This window comes from Mauremys reevesii, linkage group 26 (genome assembly GCF_016161935.1).
Source record: "Mauremys reevesii isolate NIE-2019 linkage group 26, ASM1616193v1, whole genome shotgun sequence".
Taxonomy (NCBI): Eukaryota; Metazoa; Chordata; order Testudines; family Geoemydidae; genus Mauremys; species Mauremys reevesii.
This window is the reverse complement of record NC_052648.1, coordinates 1314814-1336667: the sequence shown is the minus strand read 5'-3', so window position 1 is coordinate 1336667 and position 21854 is coordinate 1314814. Positions and strand designations below refer to the sequence as shown.

At 64.4% G+C, this 21854-nt stretch overlaps 1 protein-coding gene across 3 annotated transcripts in view; it reads left to right on the top strand.

The window, feature by feature from the left end:
* The window catches only part of PDE4C (phosphodiesterase 4C), a 60618-nt gene extending 44966 nt beyond the window's left edge, over nucleotides 1-15652 (top strand). For all 3 annotated transcript variants that reach the window (XM_039515930.1, XM_039515931.1, XM_039515929.1), the window contains exons 7-15: nucleotides 2379-2472; nucleotides 7094-7272; nucleotides 8384-8482; nucleotides 9138-9302; nucleotides 10374-10473; nucleotides 10942-11096; nucleotides 11777-11899; nucleotides 12344-12526; nucleotides 13172-15652. In XM_039515930.1, the coding sequence (XP_039371864.1) occupies nucleotides 2379-2472; nucleotides 7094-7272; nucleotides 8384-8482; nucleotides 9138-9302; nucleotides 10374-10473; nucleotides 10942-11096; nucleotides 11777-11899; nucleotides 12344-12526; nucleotides 13172-13735 (1662 nt within the window). In that variant the 3' untranslated portion in view covers nucleotides 13736-15652. The remainder of the gene's footprint in view (nucleotides 1-2378; nucleotides 2473-7093; nucleotides 7273-8383; nucleotides 8483-9137; nucleotides 9303-10373; nucleotides 10474-10941; nucleotides 11097-11776; nucleotides 11900-12343; nucleotides 12527-13171) is intronic.
* Nucleotides 15653-21854: the final 6202 nt, after the last annotated feature.

Below are 21854 nucleotides of genomic sequence, written 5' to 3'. Positions count from 1 at the left end.
TTTCTTTTTTCAGGAGCTTGACTTGCCAAGTGGCTCAGAACTGTGGGCTGGGCCTTCCTTAGAATAGTTCTGATCTGCGGGGGGAGCCCCGATACACACATGCACCGCGCAGAAACGGAACCGGGTGCCAGGGGGGAACCGGGAACAGACTGTGCCCCAGGCTGCGTTCTACACACACGTCGTCTCTCTCGCCAAGAGCCTGGTAAAAGGAATTCCTTCGCCCAGCGAGTCGCTCCAGGACCCGCAGTCCGGCAGCCCTCTGCCCAGGGCACTGGAGCAGTTTGTACATTGGGGGGTGCTGAGAGCCATTGACCCCCTAAAAACAAGGAGTCCTTGTGGCACCTGAGAGACTAACACACTTATTTGGCCATAAGCTTTTGTGGGCTAGAACCCACTTCATCAGCCCAAATAAATGTGTTAGTCTCTAAGGTGCCACAAGACTCCTCGTTGTTTTTGCTGATACAGACTAACAGGGCTGCTCCTGTGAAACCGGTCACTATTGCCCCAGCTGTAAACCCTGCATATAATAGAAACCGTTTCAAGCCAGGGGGTGCACCCCCAGCCCCCCATGCCCCGGCCCCACCTTGCCATCCTGAGCTGCACCCACCTCTAGAACTGGGTCCCATTTCCTGCACCCAGGGGACAGAGGCGAGAGCTGCCGCCGTAACAGCCCGGGACACCCCCTCGCCTGTCCTGCCCGCTGCGCCGAGCCAGGCTCCGTCCCCTGGCCCAGCTCTGAGACGGGGGCTGCCGTGCAGCACAGGAAGGGTTGAAGCGGCTGGGGCCCAGGCAGCTAATGGGAGCGCAGGGCTGGGGCCGGCCCCTGCCACGGAGCTCGCTCGTTGGGCGGCAGCGCGCTGGGGCGGGGCTACCTGCCGCAGCAGGAGCAGCCCTGGGGTGCCCGGGGCATGAGCAAGGAGCCCGGACCCCAGCAGCGATGCAGCCGGGAGCGGAGCCGCCAGGCCCCTGCGGCCTGCACTGCACCCCGCGCGTCAGCATCCTGCTCTGATTCATAGGGCATCAGGTGTTCGGCTAATCCCCCACCCCCCCAGCCCCCTGGTTCCCAAGGGGCATCCCTGGCTCAGCCCAAGGCGCCCGCCCGCACGGTGCCAGCCTTGCTGAGGGGGAGCTGAGATGCCTGACACCAGCCCTTGGTCCTCCACATCCTGGGGCTTTATCAAGGTAAGTGGGTGAGCTGGCCCCAGGCCCAGGGCTTGTCACCCCAGCAAGCTCCCCTGAGTTCCCTCCGCGCGGCAGCCTGGCCTGGGCCCACCCTCTGGCTCTCACACCCCAAGTGGGGTGCAGCCTGCTCTTGCTGGGGCCAGGCTGCATCCCCGGGCATCCTTGTGCCAGAGAGCCCGTGTCTAGCGTATCTCCCCGTGGCAGCGGTTCGGGGGTAGGGGGTCGGAGCCCTCCTGCAGCCCAGTCCTTACCTCGCCAGCTCCCCTGCAGCGGGGAGAGAGGCAGGTGTTTCCAGCCGAAGAGTCCCAAACTGCAGCCCTGGTGCCCCTGGCTATGCACTGAGGTGCAGGCGCCCACCTGGGAATGCAGGGCCGGCTGTATTTCCCATTGGGTGTCCTGTGCGGAGCCCTGTTCTGCTCCGAGCGATTGCCTCCAGCCCTGGCCCTTGCTGATGGCTTTAGCTGCCCCAGTCGTGGTTTGTCTCCTGCCCCAGAACCAACGTCACCCCCTGGAAACTCTCCTGGTGAGCTCGGCCTGTGGCCTTCGCAGGGTCCTTGCCGGGCACCCTCTCCAGGGTGGCATTGAGCCTGTGCCCATGGCTCCTGCACTCTCTGCTCCTTTCACACGCACATGGTGCTGCGCAGTGGGACTGATCCAGCGTGTTGTGATTGTGCCACGTGCAATGTGTGTCACACATGATGGTGTGAACGCAGGGTCCAGCCCACTCACGGGGAAGGAAATCGGTCTGAAAGCAGCCTGTGAGCAGAGCAGTTTGCTTCAGTTGCACCTGCTGGGATATTCCTTCCCCAAGAATGAGCATGGAAAGGGGCAACAACCCACATGCAGCAAGTTCGTGTAACAGCCCGTGGTCACGTCCATGCAGCTCACACCTCTGTGGGCTGCGTCTCTGTGTTTACGTGCTGGTGCCGTGCCGCGGCGCACGGTCTGGTGTAGTACGCGTTGGAGGGCCAGGTCACTACGAGCACATTATTATAAAACCCGTGAGAGCCGCCCAGGGCAGAGTGCTGCACCCCCAGGGAAAGGAATTCCTGTTGCCATCCCCAGAGCCCGCTTGGTGCTTCCACTCCACCCCCTCCCCATCCCGCTGGGCAGGGCCGTGGCGGCTGGGGCGGCGATTCCTCCTGCTCGGGTCTCCTGGCCGGGTTGCTAATGGGCACCATTGCTTGTCTTTGCAGTTTAAAAGGATGCTGAACAGGGAACTGACACACCTATCCGAAACCAGCCGCTCTGGCAACCAGGTGTCTGAGTACATCTCCAGCACCTTCCTGGGTGAGTAGCAGGGCTGCGGGATGCCGCGCTGCCCCGTCCATACGTCCTTTAGAGAATGTGATGTCTGGAGTTGAAGGACCAGTGAGAAGCCAGGGGGTGCGGCTGGAGCCAGAGATTTTCTCCTGTGCTGCTCTGTGTCCCAGCAGCTCCCCATCGTGTGCTAAGCAGAGACTAGCCCCAGCCATGTGTGGAAGCCCCATTGTCTCTAAGGCTTTCCTAGACTGAGCAAAACCCAGGCAGAAAACAGGGAGGGGTAGTGATGGTGCATGCGGTGGAAGAGCCCTGCCTGTTGCATTTGGTTTCTCAGTGGATTCTGTGTAATCTCTTTGGGGCAGGGTGTGTTTGAAAAGCACCAGGCACAAAGGGGCTGGGGTGAGCTGGGTGTGACCGTAGTCACTGGGATAATGATTGTTGTGGGGGCAGAATCATAGAATAGCAGGATTGGAAGGACCTCAGGGGGTATCTAGTCCAACCCCCTGCTCGAAGCAGGACCAATCCCCAGACAGATTTTTGCCCCGGATCCCAAAATGGCCTCCTCAAGGATGGAGCTCACTACCCTGGGTTTAGCAGGCTAATGCTCAAACCACTGAGCTCTCCCTCCCGCCACGCTCTGCACTGTTCCCACACCAGGAGTAGCTAGGGGAAGGTGCTGCACCCAGCAATGGCGTCAGCCTGCTAGGGAAGTCATGTGACATCACTAAAAAGACAGGGCAGCCACAGTCTCCTTCTGAGTCCTGCGCTGTGCCCTGGCTAAGTACATCAGCCACTTCTTCCCGGTGATGGGGCCGTGGGAACGGCTGCCCGCGAGGCCTCCCCTTTCTCTCCTTGTTACCCCGCAGAGAAAGGAGAAGTGCCCTTCTCTGCCCTCGTGACGTCTTGCCGGGTGACTGGGAATGTGGCCTCTGCTGTATGTGACGGGGCTGATTGAAGTGGCAAAAGGCCGCTCCTGGGCCCCCTCCAGCCCCGGTCAGGATTGAGGGGCAGGCAGGAGGGATTTCCCTGCGTCCCTGGGCTCGCTTTGTCTCTGCATGTCCGTGTGGTCGGGGTGGGGTCCAGCAGCCTTGCAGTGGCCAAGGTGTGGCCAGTGTTTAGGAAGGGCTCGGTTTAACATGTCCCCAGCTGCAGTCCAGCCTGTTGCCCCACGGCTAGAGCCACTCTGCCGGGCCTTCCAGCCGGAGATAAGGAGCCGGCCACGTTTCTAGTGCCACAAAATAGCGATACAGAGGCCAGCAGATACATTCCTCAGCATGCGCTGATGTCGCTGCTGCCAGCCCCCCGCTTCCAAGAGGAGGGTTTGCCCGGTAACGGCGGGTCTGTCTGCAGAGCACTCGGGCATGGGACTGCAGCATGTGTCGGCATGCCCAAGAGCACCATAGCCGTGGTAGCTGGGGGGTGCTATCGCCCTGCGGATGTACCCAGCGTCCTGGGGGCCGGCACCTGTGCTGCTCCATCATCACTGCTGCTGTTACTGGAGCTAGCCAGATCAAAGCGAGCTTGGCGTGCAGCCGTGCTGCAGATTGCAGAGCAGGGCGGACAGGCCATTGAGATACAGCTACCCCAGCAGGCATTAGACTTGCTGGGACCTGGAGCTGGAGCCCTTGGTCTTCGACTGTGGCCTCCCCACCTAGGGCAGTGGGGCTCGGGCAGGTTCAGACTTTGGTCCCCCCCGGGGTTGTGTCGTGATTTTTGTTGTCAGAAGCGGGTCGTGGAGCAATGAAGTTTGGGAACTGCTGGGCTACGCTCAGAGCTGGGGGCGGGTCCCAGCTCAAGGAGACATGCTGGCGCTAGCTCCGCTCAAGCTGGTGCGTTAAGAGAGTGTAGCCAGGGTGGCACGGCCGGGCTCGCTGGGCCGAGTACATACCCCGTCCCGCTGGCCGCGCGGCCGCAATCAGCACTAGGGCGGGGAGGCTCCTCCAGCCCCAAGTGCAGACGTAGGCAGAGCCTGTGAACAGGTTTGCCATGAACCACCAAACAAGTGAACTTAACGCTTGCTCCCAGCTCTGGCAGGGCCTGTGCTCATTAGCTGCATGCTCCTGACACGGCCACTCAGCCCGCCGCTCCCTCCTTCGCCGGGCCCCGGTGAGCACGCAGCCAACGCTGCTTGGAGCGGCTGCTCGCCACACGCCGACGCCGCTCGGAGCAGCTGCTCGCCGCACGCCCACGCCGCTCGGAGCGGCTGCTCGCCGCACGCCGACGCTGGTGCTTACAAAAATCCGACTTGTCAACAGGCAGAAAAAAACACAGGACTTTTCGGGTGACCGGAAACAAGGGCCCAGAGCACCAGGCCCTCACTGGAGAAACTGGGTCTGTCCCAATAAACCAGAGTGGAGGCTGCTTTAGGGTCACAACACAGCGGTGGTTAATCTCCAGCATCAGACAGTCTGTTGGTCACGCTGACCCTCACACCATCTGGGCTTGTACACGGGTCGACCGACCTGCCCAGGCTGCTGCCAGCCCCTGTGCTTGCGGCCTAGGGCCTTTGGCTGAGTGACGGTGAATAAAGCAGCTGAGCGTTTCCCTGTTCTGGAGTCGGCGGGGGCAGGAATCCCATGTGCTTTGGGGCGACAGGCAGGCAGGGGCTGGGCGCCAGAGCGGCACCATGCCATCCCCAGGAAATGGAGCAGCTCGTCAATGCTCAGCGAGAAGAATTAGCTGACTCCCAGCATTTGCTTAGGTGTTGCAGCCCCCGTGGGACGGGACAGGCCGTGATGCCCGGCACTCACTGTTGGCATGGAGCTTGGGGAAAGCCCAGCACCCAGATGGAAATCGGGGTCCTGCTGGTCTCTGCACAGAGCAGCAGAGGCTGCCAGGGCCTCAGAGATCTTGTGTAGCCCTTGTACATTCCCGGCGCTGTGCAGACGTGAGGCTAATTAGAGACCCTGCCCTTCCCAGAGACCTGATTGCTGCCCAGGCTAATGAAATCACATGGGAAATACTGACTGGCCTGCCAGGTGGCGTGACCATGCATCTCCAGCCACACCCAGCGCAGGGCTCTGTCCCCGTGTCCCTTTGTAACTGCAATCCAGACCTGACCTGGAGGCGAGATGCTTCCTCTGCGTCTCTTCCTTTCCCAGCAGAGCGGAGGGTGGAGCGGAGCCCCGGTGCTGGGTCCTGGGTCCTCACTCCGGCAGGATTCCAGCTGGAGTCCGTTGGCAGGGGGCTCGTCTCTGGGCACCTGGCGCTTGAACTGCAGCGCCGTGTCCAGGCAGAGCTGGGCAGCATGCGCTGGGTGCAGCTGACGGCCAAGTCCTTGGGGGTTCTCTTGCACAGCCCAGCTCTGCATGGGGCCGTGCACAGACCCTGCATTCCTGGGGCTGAGGGCTCAGAGGAGCGCTCGTCCCTCGGGATCAGCCCTGTCCCACACGCGGACTTGGCTTTGCTTTCATTTTCCACGGGTCCCCCCACCCCCCTCTTTACAGCTGCCTGTTTGAGGAATGCAAACGCCCTGGGGCTCCCTGCAGTCTCAGGCCCTTTGCTGAGATAGTGGGGCTTTAACAAGGGAGTGTTCCTTTGGCTACCTACCTGGCTGCGGGAACAGGAGAGGCCTCCGCAGATCAAATCTGCACCACCCCCGCCCCCAGAATGAATGCAGCTTCCCAGCCCTGCCTCTGGGCTGCGTCAGCAGCTCCATTTTACAGATGGGGAAACTGAGGCACGGAGCAGGTCGGGGGCTCTTCTGGGAGCCTCTGGCAGAGCTCTGAACCGCACCCTGATGGCGATGGAGCAGAGTGGCTGTGAAGAACCCCGGCTTGCCACGGTTCCCGGTGCTGGGCAGGGGGGTTACACAGGTGATCCATGCCTGTGCGTGTGCACCGGGGGAGAGGGGAGGAATTGGTCTTTGAAACATCAGTTTAGCTGGGAAGCACCAACATTCCTCAACACATTGTCTCTCGTTGCCATGGCAGCGATAATATTATTAGACTCAACTTACGTCAATTCTGGGGCTGAGTCGTATTGGCGGGCGGGCGGGTCAGGCCTGAGCGGCGTGAAGCCGTGGGGCTCGGGCGGAAAACACACAGGGGTTGTGCCAGGATTTGAACTCTCCAGGAAACTGACAGCACAAGTGCCCGCAGGCCAGGACACAAAGCCGGCTGCTCTCAGGCGCTGGGCCGCGGTGCGGGGCTTTGACAGGCGCTTGGCAAGGGGAACGCAGTGTTCTGCAGGGGAAGGGGGGCCCACTGTCCCTGCTGGCCGTCCCCAGCTGCCTGGGGCACAGGGTCAGGGGCTTTCCCCCAGCTTGGCAGTGGTGTCCCGTCCTGTGCCCCCCCGCTGGGAATCTGCCACTTTCCTACTGCTCAGGGACCTCACCCAGCCGCGCTGCCAAGGGCTCTGAGGTGGGCTCCGACCAGCCTGGTGCCGCTGGCTCTCAGAGCAGCCTCTTGGCTCACCAGCTGCTCAAGGAAGGACAGAGGCAGGTGCCGGAATTGGTCTGATTTAGTTGGGGTTGGTCCTGCTTTGAGCAGGGGGTTGGACTAGATACCTCCTGAGGTCCCTTCCCACCCTGATAGTCTGTGATCTATGATCTATGACCCGGGCAGCGTCCCCAGATCCCAGCTGGCGATGGCCTGGCGGGGGCCTGTGCCCAACACGCCGACCGTTCTCTGCATGTTCTCTCCCCCAGACAAGCAGCATGAGGTGGAAATTCCCTCCCCCACGCCCACGGAGAAGGAGGTGGAGAAGACGACGCGCCCCATGGCCCAGATCAGCGGCCTGAAGAAACTGACACACAGCTCCAGCTTCATCAGCTCCAGCATCCCTCGCTTCGGGGTCAAGACGGACCGGGAAGGGCTCCTGGCCAAGGTGAGCAGGGCCCTGAGCCCACACGCTGAGGGAGGGAGAGGAATGCTTCGCCCCAGGGCCCCTCGGCCCCGTGTCCCCCTGGCTGCCCTCCCCCCGTCCCACCGCCCGGCCTGTGCCAGCTGCGCCCCCCCTGCCCGTCCCGCCGCCAGGCCTGTGCCGGCCGCGCCCCCCTGCCCGTCCCGCCGCCAGGCCTGTGCCGGCCGTGTCCCCCCCAACCCGTCCCGCCGCCAGGCCTGTGCCGGCCGTGTCCCCAACCCGTCCCACCGCCAGGCCTGTGCCAGCCGCGCCCCTCCCGTCCGCCGCCAGGCCTGTGCCGGCCGTGTCCCCCAACCCGTCCCGCCAGGCCTGTGCCGGCCGCGCCCCCCTCCCTGTCCCGCCGCCAGGCCTGTGCCGGCCGCGCCCCCCTCCCTGTCCCGCCGCCAGGCCTGTGCCGGCCGCGCCCCCCTCCCCCCGTCCCGCCGCCAGGCCTGTGCCGGCCGCGCCCCTCCCCGTCCCATAGCCAGGCCTGTGCCAGCCGTGTCCCCCCTCCTGTCCCGCCGCCAGGCCTGTGCCGGCCGCGCCTCCCCTGTCCCATAGCCAGGCCTGTGCCGGCCGTGCCCCCCCAACCCGTCCCATAGCCAGGCCTGTGCCGGCCGTGTCCCCCTCCCCCCGTCCCGCAGCCAGGCCTGTGCCGGCCGTGTCCCCCCCAACCCGTCCCATAGCCAGGCCTGTGCCGGCCGCCCCCTCCCGTCCCGCCGCCAGGCCTGTGCCGGCGCGCCCCTCCCGTCCGCCGCCAGGCCTGTGCGCGCCCCTCCCCGTCCGCCGCCAGGCCTGTGCGGCCGCGCCTCCCGTCCGCGCCAGGCCTGTGCCGCGCCCCCTCCCGTCCGCCGCCAGGCCTGTGCGGCCGCGCCCCCTCCCGTCCGCCGCCAGGCCTGTGCCGGCCGCGCCCCCTCCCGTCCGCCGCCAGGCCTGTGCGGCCGCGCCCCCTCCCTGTCCGCTGTCAGGCCTGTGCGGCCGCCCCCTCCCCCCCGTCCCACCGCCAGGCCTGTGCCGGCCACGCCCCTCCCCGTCCCATAGCCAGGCCTGTGCCGGCCGCACCCCCTGCTGACTCACTGCCATGTGTCTCTCCCAGGAACTCGAAGATACAAACAAATGGGGTCTTGACATGTTTAAAATCACAGAGTATTCTGGCAACCGCCCACTCACGGTCATCATGTACAGCATCTTCCAGGTGAGTGAGCCATGGGCAGCGTGGAGAAGGGGGTTGGGGGCAGCAGGGGCTAGGACGGGGGCGGGGGGGCAGGATGGGGACAGCACGATGCCTCTCGCTCTGACCTGGCCTCCCCGCACAGTCGCTGGCCTTGCCTCTCCCAAGCTCGTCCTTGTCCGCACAACCCTACAGGGCAGCTGTGTCTGGGGAGGTGCCAGGGCAGCTGCAGGTCGGAGAAAGTCCCTGGAGCTCTGAATTAAAAACCTTTGTCCAGCCAGCTGGTGGGGGGTGGGGTGTCTCTGCCACAGACAGAGCTGTCCCCCTGCCCTGATCCCGCTAACTCCCTCTCTCCCCCCGCGGTTCCCACCCCGGAGCTCAGCCAGGCCCTGGCTGTGGCAGTGCAGGGGGGAGGCGTGGGTGGGAGCCCCTGGCTATGGGAGGGGATGGGGAGGATTTGCAGAAGCAGCCGGGCAGCGGGCACAGTGCTGCTCTCACCATTCCCACCCCATCCCTTCCTGGGCAGGCAGGGGCGGGGCATGGCTGGCGCAGCGCGTTGGCCCTGGGGCACCTGGGGCTCTCTCTCCCGTGAGCTGGGCCCCTGAAGCTGGGGACCGCCCTGGCTCGTCCTGAAGCTGCACTGCACTGAGCCCATCCCACCCTCTCTGCCGCCCAGCAGGAGCGGGACCTGATGAAGACCTTCCGCATCCCAGCCGACACCTTCATCACCTACATGATGACCCTGGAGGACCATTACCACGCCGACGTGGCCTATCACAACAACATCCACGCCGCAGACGTGGTCCAGTCCACGCATGTGCTGCTGTCCACGCCGGCTCTGGAGGTGAGGGGGTGGGGCCAACTCTCGGAGGTGCTCCCCCACCCAGGCTCCAGACTGGGCGGCCGGCGGGGCTGCACAACGGTGTGAATCCGTGGAGGGAAGCAAAACGGCACATCGGGTCTGCCCCTGGGCTCCAGAGCTCAGCCCCCCCCAGAGCACGTCTCTCTGCAGCCGGGACTAGGTCTGCACCATGTCACAAGCCGCCCATCCCCAGGGAGCTTTGTCCATCCTTTAATGAAAGAGCCATAGAAATCAGAGACTCAAAGAACTGGAAGGGACCTCGAGAGGTCGTCTAGCCCAGCCCCCTGCACTCATGGCAGGACTGAGTATTATCAGCCCATCCCTGACAGGGGTTTGGCCAACCTGCTTTTAAAAATCCCCAATGACGGAGATTCCACAACCTCCCTGGGCAATTTATTCCAGTGCTTCACCACCCTGACAGTGAGGAAGTTTTTCCTAATGTCCCACTTAAACCTCCCTTGCTGCAGTTTAAGCCCGTTGCTGCTTGTCCTGTCCTCAGAGGTTATTGAGAACAATTTACCTCCCTCCTCCTTCTAACAACCTTTGACATACTTGAAAACTGTTCTCATGTCCCCTCTCAGTCCCCTCGTGCAGCCCTGTTTCCTGGAGTTTTGGGTGGTCCCTGAAGGCAGGTCGCACTGTCTGGGTGGGACAGTTGGCTGCAGGGAAGAAGGGACGTGGGGGCAGGGGTAGGAGTTACACTTCCTCCTCCCCGATGTTGTCCAGCAGAGGCCGGGTCTCCCCACAGTCCCATCCTGGACCTGTTCACACCAGGATCCCAGCTGGGGGATGCCTCCCACCTGGAGTGTGTGGGAAATACCCCGACTCTCCCTCGCCCCAGCTTGCTGCCGAGACGTGCAGGCAGCCTGGGACGCAGGCGCCTCCAGCCGCAGTTAACCAGAGCTAAGAGGCTTGCTCCCAGTGGGCCGCGGTGACGTACACCTCTGGCTCGCCCAGCGTGCAAAGCCACGTGTTCGGTGTATGGGCCCGCCACGTCCGCCGTCCTGCAGAGCGGCTTGCTTTCCCTTCTGACTCTCTGTCCCTCGGTTCCAGGCTGTGTTCACGGACCTGGAGGTCATGGCTGCCATCTTCGCCAGCGCCATCCATGATGTTGACCACCCAGGCGTGTCAAACCAGTTCCTGATCAACACCAGTGAGTGCAGATCCCCCAGGAACCCGCTGGTCCCGGGAAACGTGTGTCCTACGGCTAGCTGCCCCAGGCCACTGTGATGAGACGCTGGCCAGCAGGGCCGGCTTTAGGGCGATTCCCGGGAATCGGGCCCTGCGCCTAAGAGGGCCCCGCACCCTCCGCCGAAGTGCCCCCGGACACAGCGGCAACCGCTTGAGCTGCCGCCGAATTGCCGCCGCTCTCTGTGGCAACATTTCGGCAGCAGCTCTTTCGAATCGGGCGGGCTGTGCCCCCCGGACGGCTTCTGCACTTGGTATCGACGTGGCCCCGGGTATCACACGAGGTGCCCCGGACCCGGCTGGGGCCAGTCATTTCCCAGTGCAGGCACTTTGCAGCAGGGAGAGCCGCCGAGAGCCACCGGCAGCCACATGGATGGGCTGGCGGCCGGGAGCCTGCGTCGGCCTCTCACGCTAACCCCGCCTGTCTCTGCAGACTCGGAGCTGGCTCTGATGTACAACGACGTCTCTGTCCTGGAGAATCACCACCTGGCCGTGGGCTTCAGGCTCCTCCAGGAGGAAAACTGCGACATCTTCCAGCACCTCGGCAAGAAGCAGCGGCAGTCGCTCCGCAAGATGGCCATCGACATGGTGAGGGGGCAGGGCCTGCTCGGCGCTCAGGAGACTCCATGGGGGTCAGGCCTAGGTACTCCCTACAGATGCCCCACACGCAGCTGGCGCCAGAGCCACCCTGAGCACCAGGGCGAGGCGCTGGGGCGCTCTCAAGGTCAGCCCCCAACGCCTGCATGGAGTGACGGCCTGACAGGAACGGGCCCCCTTTGACTGACCCGACACCTGTCTGCCCCTCGTGCCCTTGGTGCGTCGCTATTGCAGAGCAAGGGCCCTGATGCAGCTGGGTCTGGGGTCTTCCACACACCTGCACCCGCTGCTCCCAGCAGGGCTTGGCAGACTCAGGGTCAATGATCCACGGACTCAATGGTGGCCCGGAGGAGCTGGACACGCTGTTCCCTTCACTCCGAACAGGACCTGGCTGCTCTGGGCACGGCTGATCTTGGTCTCCATCCTGTGTTGTGACATCCCTGGAGTGGGAGAGTCACAGCCTGTGAGGTCCCTTCTAGCTGCCCCCACACCAGCCAGCCTGGGATTGTTCCCCACCCAGGCACCAGCGATGGGACTGGCCCAGGAGGCACAAGAGACCTGCATTCGGTTCCATGGAGGTGGCTGCTGGAGCCAGGGTGCTGGGGGAGTGGAGGGACAGGCTGCCTGGTTTGCTGGCCGTCGGGCTAATGGGTGCCCTCTCCTCCATGCAGGTACTGGCAACGGACATGTCCAAACACATGAACCTGCTGGCAGATCTGAAGACGATGGTGGAGACCAAGAAGGTGACCAGTCTGGGAGTCCTGCTGCTGGATAACTACTCCGACCGAATCCAGGTGAGAGCAAGGGGCTCTGGGACCCCGACCCCATTCACTGCAGGCCCCAGCCTTTCCTCCTCACTGCTTCACCCATCGGCCGGAATGGTCTCTGGCCTATGATGAGACAGTGACATTCCTCGCTGCTGCCCCCCTCTGCCCTCCTGAACCTGAGACAGATCCCAACCACCCCCTTCCTGCGGCCCCACCACAGCGCTCAGAGCTCCAGAGCCAGGTCTGGCTCCAGGCTGGGCTGCTCCGGGGCTGTCCGCGCAAGAGAATAACGACCCAATGCCCAGCCAGGGCCCTGCCCCCTCCTCTTTGGGCGTCTCATGCAGACACTGCCAGGTCCCAGCTCAGTGCTGCCCCCGAGGGACGGGCCCTGGGAGTGGGGCCGGCCAGGGCAGCCAGGCATCGGGGAGGTGGATGGGCTCTTTGCAAAGCTGTGACTGTCCGTCCCCCCAGGTGCTGCAGAACATGGTTCACTGCGCTGACCTCAGCAACCCCACCAAGCCCCTGGAGCTGTACCGCCAGTGGACGGACCGGATCATGGTGGAGTTCTTCCACCAGGGGGACCGGGAGCGGGAGAAGGGCATGGAGATCAGCCCCATGTGCGACAAGCTCAGCGCCTCCGTGGAGAAGTCCCAGGTGAGGCTGGGGCTGGGGCTGGGGCTGGGGCTGGGCTGGGGCCGGGGCCGGGGCCGGGGCTGGGGCTGGGCTGGGCTTCCCAAGCAGGCGAAAGGTGTGCTGGATGCAGCGCGGGGTGGAGGGGCCAGCGAGGCGCCGTGGAGCACAGTGGGAGGGAAGGAGGAATGTGGCCCTGGGAGGAGTCTTCTCTGGGGGACCTCTGCACCCACCCATCACTGAGAAGAGGGCAGGGGCTCTTGGGCCAGTCCCTCTGCTGCCACCCCACTGCACTCGCCACCGGGGAGGATCCTGCTGCGGCCCCGTCCATCCGGCACGTTGGCTCCGAGGCAGCGTCTGGGCTCTTGTGGAAGGATCCGGGTGGGGAGAGGCAGCCTGGGCACGACTCCCTGGGGGCGATAGCAGGCGATGAAGCAGGGAGGAGCTGGCACCACTCCCGGTCCTTTGGCGTCGCCCATGGGCCGTCCCGTCAGCAGGCTCTGGAAATCAGCAGGTCCCGGGACCAGGTCCCCCCAGGGTCAGAATTGGACGGGGGAAGCTGATGTAGATGCTGGGCCTGACTGCAAGACTCCCGGGGGGCAGGGATGCTGCCCCCTTGGGGACGTGCCTGGACCTGCCCGTAACCCCCAGCTCTGCCTTTTCTCACAGGTGGGCTTCATCGACTACATCGCTCACCCGCTGTGGGAGACGTGGGCCGATCTGGTGCACCCCGACGCCCAGGAGATCCTGGACACGCTGGAGGACAACCGGGAGTGGTACCAGAGCATGATCCCGCACAGCCCCTCGCCGCCTGAGGAGCAGGACCCCGAGAAGGGCGGTGCGGGGGAGAAGTTCCAGTTCCAGCTGACCCTGGAGGAAGAGGGCGAGTCGGACACTGAGCCGGAGGAGGCCGAGAGCCCGCTGGAGGAGGACAACAGTGGCAGCGACTCCAAGACGCTGGCCACCGATGACTCGGAGTCGGCCGAGCTCGAGCGCCTGTCCCCCGGCTCAGCTGGCAGGGACTCTCCGCCCCCCGCGCTCAGGAACACGCTGGTCAAGCAGAAGGAGGTCTTGCACTTTGACAACAGGAGGGCTCTGGAGAGGACGCTCTCGCAGCCCGACGGCGGCTCCTCACTGGGGTGCCCGGAGCTGGGCCGCAGCGGGAGCCTGGAGGCCAGGGAGCTGGGCCTGGACCCAGAGGGGAACCTCACGTTTCTGCCGCTGGGGACGTAATGGGCGGCGCCCGCTGTGCCCGTTGGTTGGGTCTGGGAGCCACCTGGAGACCGGGCGCCGCAGGGTTCTTAATAAAGAGAGCGAGATTGGGGCGCGGAGCCCATGAGCTCTGTGGGCCCCCACCCTCCCGTAGCACCCGCTGGGGACAGATCGGGACCCTCCGGAGGGAGCAGGCAGCAGCTGGCCAGGTGGGCCCGGACTGGAATTGCCAAGCTGCCGTGTGCCCTCGAGTGATGACCGGGCAGCTCCGGGGCCTCCCACGCGGCCTGGGAATGGCTCTGTAGCTGAGCAGGCGCCCAGCCGCCCTGGGCGGGTCCGTGCGCTGCCGCTGGGCTCGGACAGGGCTGCGGCTGCAGCATTGTCATGTGTGTCTTGCCTCACTAGCCTCGGTCTCACCCTGTGCCCTCCGTCCCCGCGCCTGCCAGCCAGGGCCCGACCTGGCCCCGGATGGGCAGAAGGGCTGGGAGCTGCAGGAGGGCAGACGGGCCACGCAGACCCATGAGCATCCCGGCTGCTCACAGCTAAGCACTGTGTCCCCTTCAGGCTGCAGCGCTGGGCTCCCGAGTGGGGAGCATGTTCCCTGGTACCCCTGGGCCGTGCCCCCTCGGAGCCTGGCCCCCTCCCCCCTGCCGGGATGCACTGACTCTCCTCCCCGGGAAGCCAGGCCTTTGATCCACATGCACACTGGGGCTGTGCCAGCCCAGGGGCCCAGCTAAGCCCCTAGCAGCATCCCTGCCTGGCTGGCCTGGCTCCCCACCTTGAGCTCCTCAGCAGCCAGGCTGCAGTGTCCTGCCTGTTAGCGGCTCAGCAGCCCCCACCGGCCGGCCCAGCTCTGCCTCCAAGCGCCGAGGCTGGTGAGCCCCTCGCCCGCTGTTCCCTTGCCACGGCAGAGTCCAGCCAGTCCTGCTCCACTTACCTCCCGTCCAGGCACTCTGCTCCCTGGGCAATTCCCCCCCCCGCGGAAGGGGATGTGGGGTGGGGACCCCCCTCCAGGAGGTGGGGCTTTGCCCCCACGTTCCAGCTCCAAGCACTGCATCCTGTGGCTGCAGGGGCTGGAGCGCTGGGTGCATCCAGGCCGCAGCTGGGATTTCCTCACAGGGGTGACGGTCACATCATCCCCCCGGGAGCTCTGGGGCCGGGCGCTCAGCAGAGCCGCTGGCTTCGGGCGCTGTGAGTGACAGAGCCGGGAAGGAACCTGTCCCATGTCACCGGGCGCAGGCCCCTCTCCCACAGGCCGCCCCGGGCTCTGTGCGTGGAGGCGAGTCCCCGTCGAAGGGTCTGGATTCTACCCGCGTAGCTCCCACCCCCTGCGGCTGGGCCTGGGAGCCCGGGCCCAGCCGTTCCCATAGGCTGTCTGGGTCTCAGGCACCTTTATCGGGGCTCACGGTGCCCAGGCCGGGAGCCGGGCTGCTCCAGCGACCTTCCCCGCCTCTGCCTGTCCTGGCCAGCTTGCGGGTCCCAGTGAAGCCAGCAGGAGGCACTGCTGGTAATGGGAGTCTATGGAAGGCCCCGGGTGGCAGAGGGTCTCTATTTACAGGAGCTGTCACGGTCAGCATCTGGTGCTGCCCGACAGGGACGCCCCGTTCTCATGCACTGGATACATGGGACCTGGAGCACGCAAGTCCGTTGTACTGTGGTGTGCTGCTGTCAATCTCCATTGCCTCTAATTGATGCAGCTAAATGAACTGGCTGCCCGCCTCGTGGGGAGACGGTCAGGGCAGGGGCTGGGCACCGACATACCCCCTGCTTCCCTGATGCCAGACAGCCCTTTGCAGGCAGACACTGCAGACTATGAACCAAAGGGAGAGATGTGTATTCCCATTGCAAAGCAGCAATGGCTCCCCAGTGCAACAGCCCCCCGGCTGTGGGGGGGGCTGAGTGAGCCTGGCAGTGGGAGCTGGGAGACCCTGGAGTGCTGTTGGGGGGGGCTGGGATACCCGGGAGCGCTGGGGGGGGCCAGCTGGGGAGACCAGGGAACGCTGGGGGGGGCATCTGGGGAGACCAGGAGCGCTGGGGGCTGGCTGGGACGCCGGGGGAGACCTGGGCGCGCTGTGGGGGGAGGCAGCGGGGGAGACCAGAGAGCGCTCTGGGGGCTGGCGGGGGGGCTGCAGAGACCAGGGAGCACTGTGGGGGGGCAGCTGGGGAGACCAGGGAGCGCTGGGGGGGGCGGTTGGGGAGACCAGGGAGCGCTGCGGGGGGGGGCTGGCGGGGGGGCTGCAGAGACCAGGGAGCACTGTGGGGCGGCTGGGGAGACCAGGGAGGGCGGCGGGGGGCGGGGGGGCTGCAGAGACCGCAGTGCACTAGGCAGCATGTTTAATTTATTGTGGGGCACGTTCACTTTTTAAAGCCGTTTGTAGCTCACTTTTTAATCCCGTCACCTCCTCACTCCCGTGTCCCTTGTTCCACGCTGGTTCTACTGTGACCGGCACTCGAAATGCTGCATTTATACCTTGCACTGTGGCGGCCCAGCCAAGCGCTGCGGCCCTGTTCCTCGTTGCCGTGTGTCTGAGCTGGGCAGAGACTCTCCTCGGCGCGTATTAAACCTGTTCCGGCTCTTTCATTTCTCCAACGTGATCCGTGTAAACGTGTTTCTATCGTGAGATAAAGGCCCGAGATTCTAACAGGGTGGATCTGGTGGCTGCGATGGGCTGGGCTGGGAGAGCTGCGTTGCTGCCCTGCCCTGGGTGCTGCTTTAAGGGGAGCGGCCCCCACGGCCAACTCCTGCCCGAACTCAGACTCGGCCACTTCCTTCTCCAGTGGGGCTGGTCAGCGCTGTAAACGCAGCCATGTGGCCAGCGAGTGTCACGGGGTCCCCGGGCGCTGCTCTGGAGCTGCTCCCCATTGAGCCAGGCGGGACTCTGGGGAGCCTCCTCTCCCTGGGAGCAGCCTGTCTGCAGGGCGAGAAGCTCACACGGCTTCACCTCCTGGGTCTCTCCTTGGAGCATTCAGCATCCTCTGCCCCCCCGTGCGCTTCCCACAGCGAGTCCACCCAGGTGGGGTCCTGGGGGGCCACTGGGTCCTGCCCCCCCACGTCGCAGTCAGACGTGACTCTCAGCCAGCCAGTAACACAGAGGTTTATTCGATGACAGCAACAGGGTCTAAAACAGAGCTTGTAGGTACCGCGAACCGGACCCCTCAGCCAGGTCCATTCTGGGGGGCAGTGAGCCAGACACCCACGTCTGCACTTCACTCCTCATCCCCAGCCAGCTCCAGACTGACACCCCCTCCAGCCCCTCCTCTGCTCAGCTCCTTTCCCGGGCCAGGAGGTCACCTGAGCACTTTGTCTCCAACACCTTCAGCTGGCACCTTTGCAGGGGAGGGGCCCAGGCCATCAGTTGCCAGGAGACAGAGTGCCAGGCATTTAGGTGCACTGGCCCCTTCCTCTGCAGCAATCACACACCCTGATCCACCACCTAGATATTAAGAACTGCAGAGGGGACACTGAGGAACCAACACCGTATTCAGAGCAAACATTAAGAACATTCCCAGTTCGTCACAGGTAGCGAGCGCGGTGCCTGGCAGAGGGGCGGCCGTGCCCCCAGCAGCGCCCTGGCGCAGCTCCTCACTCCTGGTCCCAAGCCGCCTGTGGACACAGGAGGGAAGCCGCCTGCTCTGGAGAACCAGCCGCATGGCTGGTTAGAACCAAGGCAGCGGCTGGTGGCTGGGCACGTGGCAGCTGGAATTCATGCCGTTGGCTCAGCTCGCTCTCGGCAGAAAAGCTCCGTTCCTTTGAGACGAGCTGAGTTCTTCCCAGGAAACGTGAATTCGTCTCTGATGCTCCCGGCCCAGCTAAAGTCAGAATTTGAGCCTGGCCCCTGCGCAGTGCAGCGCACTCCCGGCTCCCCTCCCGCAGCCTCGCCTGTCTCCTCCTTGGCGCTCGCACGCGTGATTTATCCCTAAGCACAGCTTTACACGCGCTCCAGCCTCGACGCGCGTCTCTTGTAGACTTCAAATTCCAGCCCAGCGTCTCCTGCCGCACACGTTCCAGATCCCCACAGCCCGGCACCGCCTGCCCTGCCGGCCCAGCACCAGGCAGTGCGAGGACGCTGACGCCCAGGGGCTGGGGGCAAGCTAGACTGCTGGACACGTACGGGAGGCCACTCCCTGCCAGGACTACGGGCACCCGGCTGAGCCAGTCACTGCTAACCTGCACCAGCAGGACCTTTCCCTGGTCTCAGCGTACGTTTCCAGCTTGTTGCTTTTAGTCCCGTCCTTGGGCCTCTGCTCGCTTTTCACACTATAACCCCCCCATGCCTGGGCTCGTTCCTCACCTAGTGCTATTCATGGCACTGCTGCCCGAGAGGTGCCAGCCTGGGGCCCCATTGTGCTGCTGTGCTGGCACTTGGCAAACGCACTCAGTGACAGCCCTGCCCAACACGGCTTACCCCCTCCCCCAGTCCTCTTCCTCAAAAGCTGGACTTACTCATTTAGCAGACTTTAGCCCTCCTCAAAGCTCTGCCCTTCCCGCCTCTGAATCCCCCTCGGATTTCCCGGCAGCCGTGTGGCATTGAGGAGCCCAGAACCGAATGCAGGAGTCATGGTCTGGGCATCACTGGCTCTGCATGGAGAGGGGACCGGACGCCCTCCAGATCTGGGTACAGAGTGTCTCTGCAGACAAAATTCACAGACACGTGGTCCTGTATTTTTACATATGGCGATAGCACCTGGGGGCCCCAATCCGGCCCCCGCTGAGGGCTGTGCAAACAGCACTGCTGGGCGAGGTGCAGCACGGACCCAGGCTGGCCAGGGCAGCACCATCACATGGATGACTAAGAGACACTCGCAAGCTGGGATTGTGACAAGATGCAAACGGGAGGGTGGGAGGAGGATGTGGCAGCAATCAAATGAAGCTGTTATGGCTACTACGTGGCCGGCTCTGCTCCACACCTGCCTGGTCACATGCAGACGGTTTATACTCTGTACAGCCCAGGGCGGGGTCTGACGGAGGGCAATTGGGTGACATCTGGGGTTGAACGGTGAGTTTTTCCCACAGTGGTCGGCGGCAACAGAGAGCTGAGCTGTCCCTGGAGTATTTGGCGGTCATGACACAGCCCAGGGAGAGGGACCCATGTCCTGAACGCAGGGTATAGAGCTATAAACTTGGCTCCTAAAACTAATCTCTGCCCCAGAACGACATTAGCCAGCACTGCTGACTAGCCAAGGGAGCCTGGGGCCGTCCAGGGCAGCTGTGTCCTTCGCCGGGGTGTCACGGCTACCCAGCCTGGTCCCTGGGAGAATGACAAGCACTGGCTTAAATGGCTCAGCTCTCCCCTTTTCCAGCAAGGTGGCTGAGGGGCCAGGCTGAGCGCGTGGGCAGGGACGAGAGGAAAGGAGCCAGCAGCTCCGTGGCTTGGCTGGGAGGGAAGAGCGCGGAATGTGCCGCAGTAGTCGGTTCCGGCGCACGCCTGCAGAGTGTATTTTAAGAGAGCTCTGGAGTGCATCATCCCTGCCTTCTGGGGGGCTGTTCATCCTCTCCCCTGGCCTCCGGTGACCCTGGGAAGGGCCTGTGCTCTGTGCGGTTTGATGGGAAACAGGCCCAGGCCAGAGGAAGTGTGTTGCATTCCCCAGGGGAGTCTCACAGGGAGAAAGGTGAGCACCCAGCCCAGCCATGCACAGCATGCACGGGCTCACACGCTGCACCATGCAGCTTCGCCACTGGCACTTTCCACCCTCCACAAGCCATCGCTGGCTCTCCTTAGCCACACGCAGGCTGCTCCCTGCACGGCACCTTGGCTTGTGTCACGTGCTGCGGGGTGGTGGGGGGGGGGGGGGCAGGCTGTAGCTTTTGCTGCCTGCTGCCTGCTGTGAGTGGCAGAGATTCGCCCTAGCCACTGCTGCTAGGTGGGTGTTTCCTCCCTCGCAGGCTGCCTGCCTGTGACGTCCCCTGTGCTATGGGGGGGCGAGCGGCCTGCGCCAGACTGGCTCTCCTTCCCCGCGGGGGTCCGGGCAGTGCTGTGTCAGCAGGGGTTAAAGGACGCAGGCAATTTGCAAGCTGGGTACAGCCCCCGACCAGCCCTGCAGCTCTCCCTGGCCCTCTAGAGACCTCTGTGCTGCAGGCCAACCTGGGGTACCCTGTGCACACTGAGCGGGTAGAGCCCTGGAGAGGCCCCCGACTCCCTGTAACACTGAGCTGGGCTGCAGCAGCCCCCGACTCCCATTGCAGGGCAGTGAATGGAGCTGGGGCTGGAGCAGTGGGGAAAGGTGCCCTGGGGCTGAAGAAGGGGGCCGTGGAGTCCAGGGCAGGAGGCAGAGCCCCTGGTGCCCTCCTGCCTGAGTCTGCTTCACTTGCCGAGGCACCTGAGCCAGAGGCCGGCTCAGCCCCCGGTGCCTCACTGGCACTGCCGTGGTCTCGCTCTCATGCTGGTGGTGCCCGCAGGGCACCAGACCCGTCGACCATGAGGCCCCGTCTGGCCTTAAGGGCACGGAACCAGATCGCACAGGGCGGGGCCGGCTACCCCCTGGGGCAGGAGCCACCTGTCCTTGCCCCCCACCGCCACGGTGCTCCCCATAACGGTTCCATGGCGCCACCCAGTGGCCAGACGGGTTAGTCACAAGGGCCCTGCAAAGGCCAGGGAGAGGATTCGTGCCCTGCCTTTGGTGCCAGCCACCCAGCTGGAGGGTGGAATGGGGGCTCGCCCTGCTATGCCCGCTGGGTCGGCCACGTCGCCTCCATCGCGGCCTCTGCCCAGGGCACGACGGGGCTTGAGGCCCAGGGTCCATCTCCTCACTGGGGGCTGGGAAGGGGCAAAACGTCACATCCACAGGTGCTCCCCAGCTGGTGGCTCTGCCACCCCCTCACTCGGGCGGGCAGTGACCTGTTTCCATCACACTCGCCCTCCCTGCTCTCACTTGCCACCGCGTGGGCTGTGCCACGGAGCTGCAGGATCTGTGCTGCACCCCCTTGAGAACGCCGTGCGCGTGCCAGACCCCGCCTGGGACCCACTCCAGGGCAGGCCACCCCTGCAGCCTCACCGCCAGCACTGCTGCTGTGAGCCAGCTCACCATCGACGCCCGCGATGAGAGACCGGAAAGGCCTCTCCGGTCGGGGGCAGCCCACCCGTTTGGGGTCTGTGCAGTGTTGTTCTCTACAACCTGCTTTCTGAGCATGTTGCTGGGGGGTGCCTGGCCCCGCGTTCTTCGGGGAGTGTTCTGAGCCCCAGCTGATGCTTCAGGAACGATGACATTAGTGTTGGAGAGATTCAGTAGCTCAGGCTGGGCCAGCCGTTGGGCAGGTAATGTGAGATGGGCTGTGACCTCAGGGCTGCATGCAGGGGGTTTAACGCCTGAAGCCACTGTGGCTGTGTGTGCGACTGGGACATATGGTGCTTCCACCTAATCCCCCAAGCCAATTGCCTGAGCCCTTTGGGACAGGGCGCTGGCCGGGCCTCAGGGGCGGAGCGACGCCAGAGCTAGTTCCAGGCACTGCTGCTGTTGGAGCAGGGGTCTCAGTGCTGCTGTGACGTGACAGTGCAGCCTTTGGCTCGGCCTGGTTCTCCCAGGGGCTCAGCCCCTCCCTTGGGCTCAGGTTAGTATAAACGGAAGTGAGTGACTAGGGTTCGGGGCCATGGAGACAGGGTTGGGGTTAGGGCTCCCTGGCCCAGGATAGGGTTGGGATTTGTGGGGCCCCAGGGCTAGGGATGGGTTGCAGTCAATGGAGCTTCCTGGGTTGGACCACAGAGAGCTCCCTGAGTTCAAGTTCGGTTTGGGGCTAGTAGAGCTCCCCAAGCCCAGGGGAGAGCTGGGGTCTCGCCCCAGGTAGGCGCCGGGCTCAGGGGAGAGCTGGGGTCTCGCCCCAGGTAGGCGCCGGGCTCAGGGGAGAGCTGGGGTCTCGCCCCAGGTAGGCGCCGGGCTCAGGGGAGAGCTGGGGTCTCGCCCCAGACTAGGTGCCGGGCTCAGGGGAGAGCTGGGGTCTCGCCCCAGACTAGGTGCCGGGCTCAGGGGAGAGCTGGGGTCTCACACCAGGTAGGTGCCGGGCTCAAGGGAGAGCTGGGGTCTCGCCCCAGGTAGGCGCCGGGCTCAGGGGAGAGCTGGGGTCTCGCCCCAGGTAGGTGCCGGGCTCAGGGGAGAGCTGGGGTCTCGCCACAGGTAGGCGCCGGGCTCAGGGGAGAGCTGGGGTCTC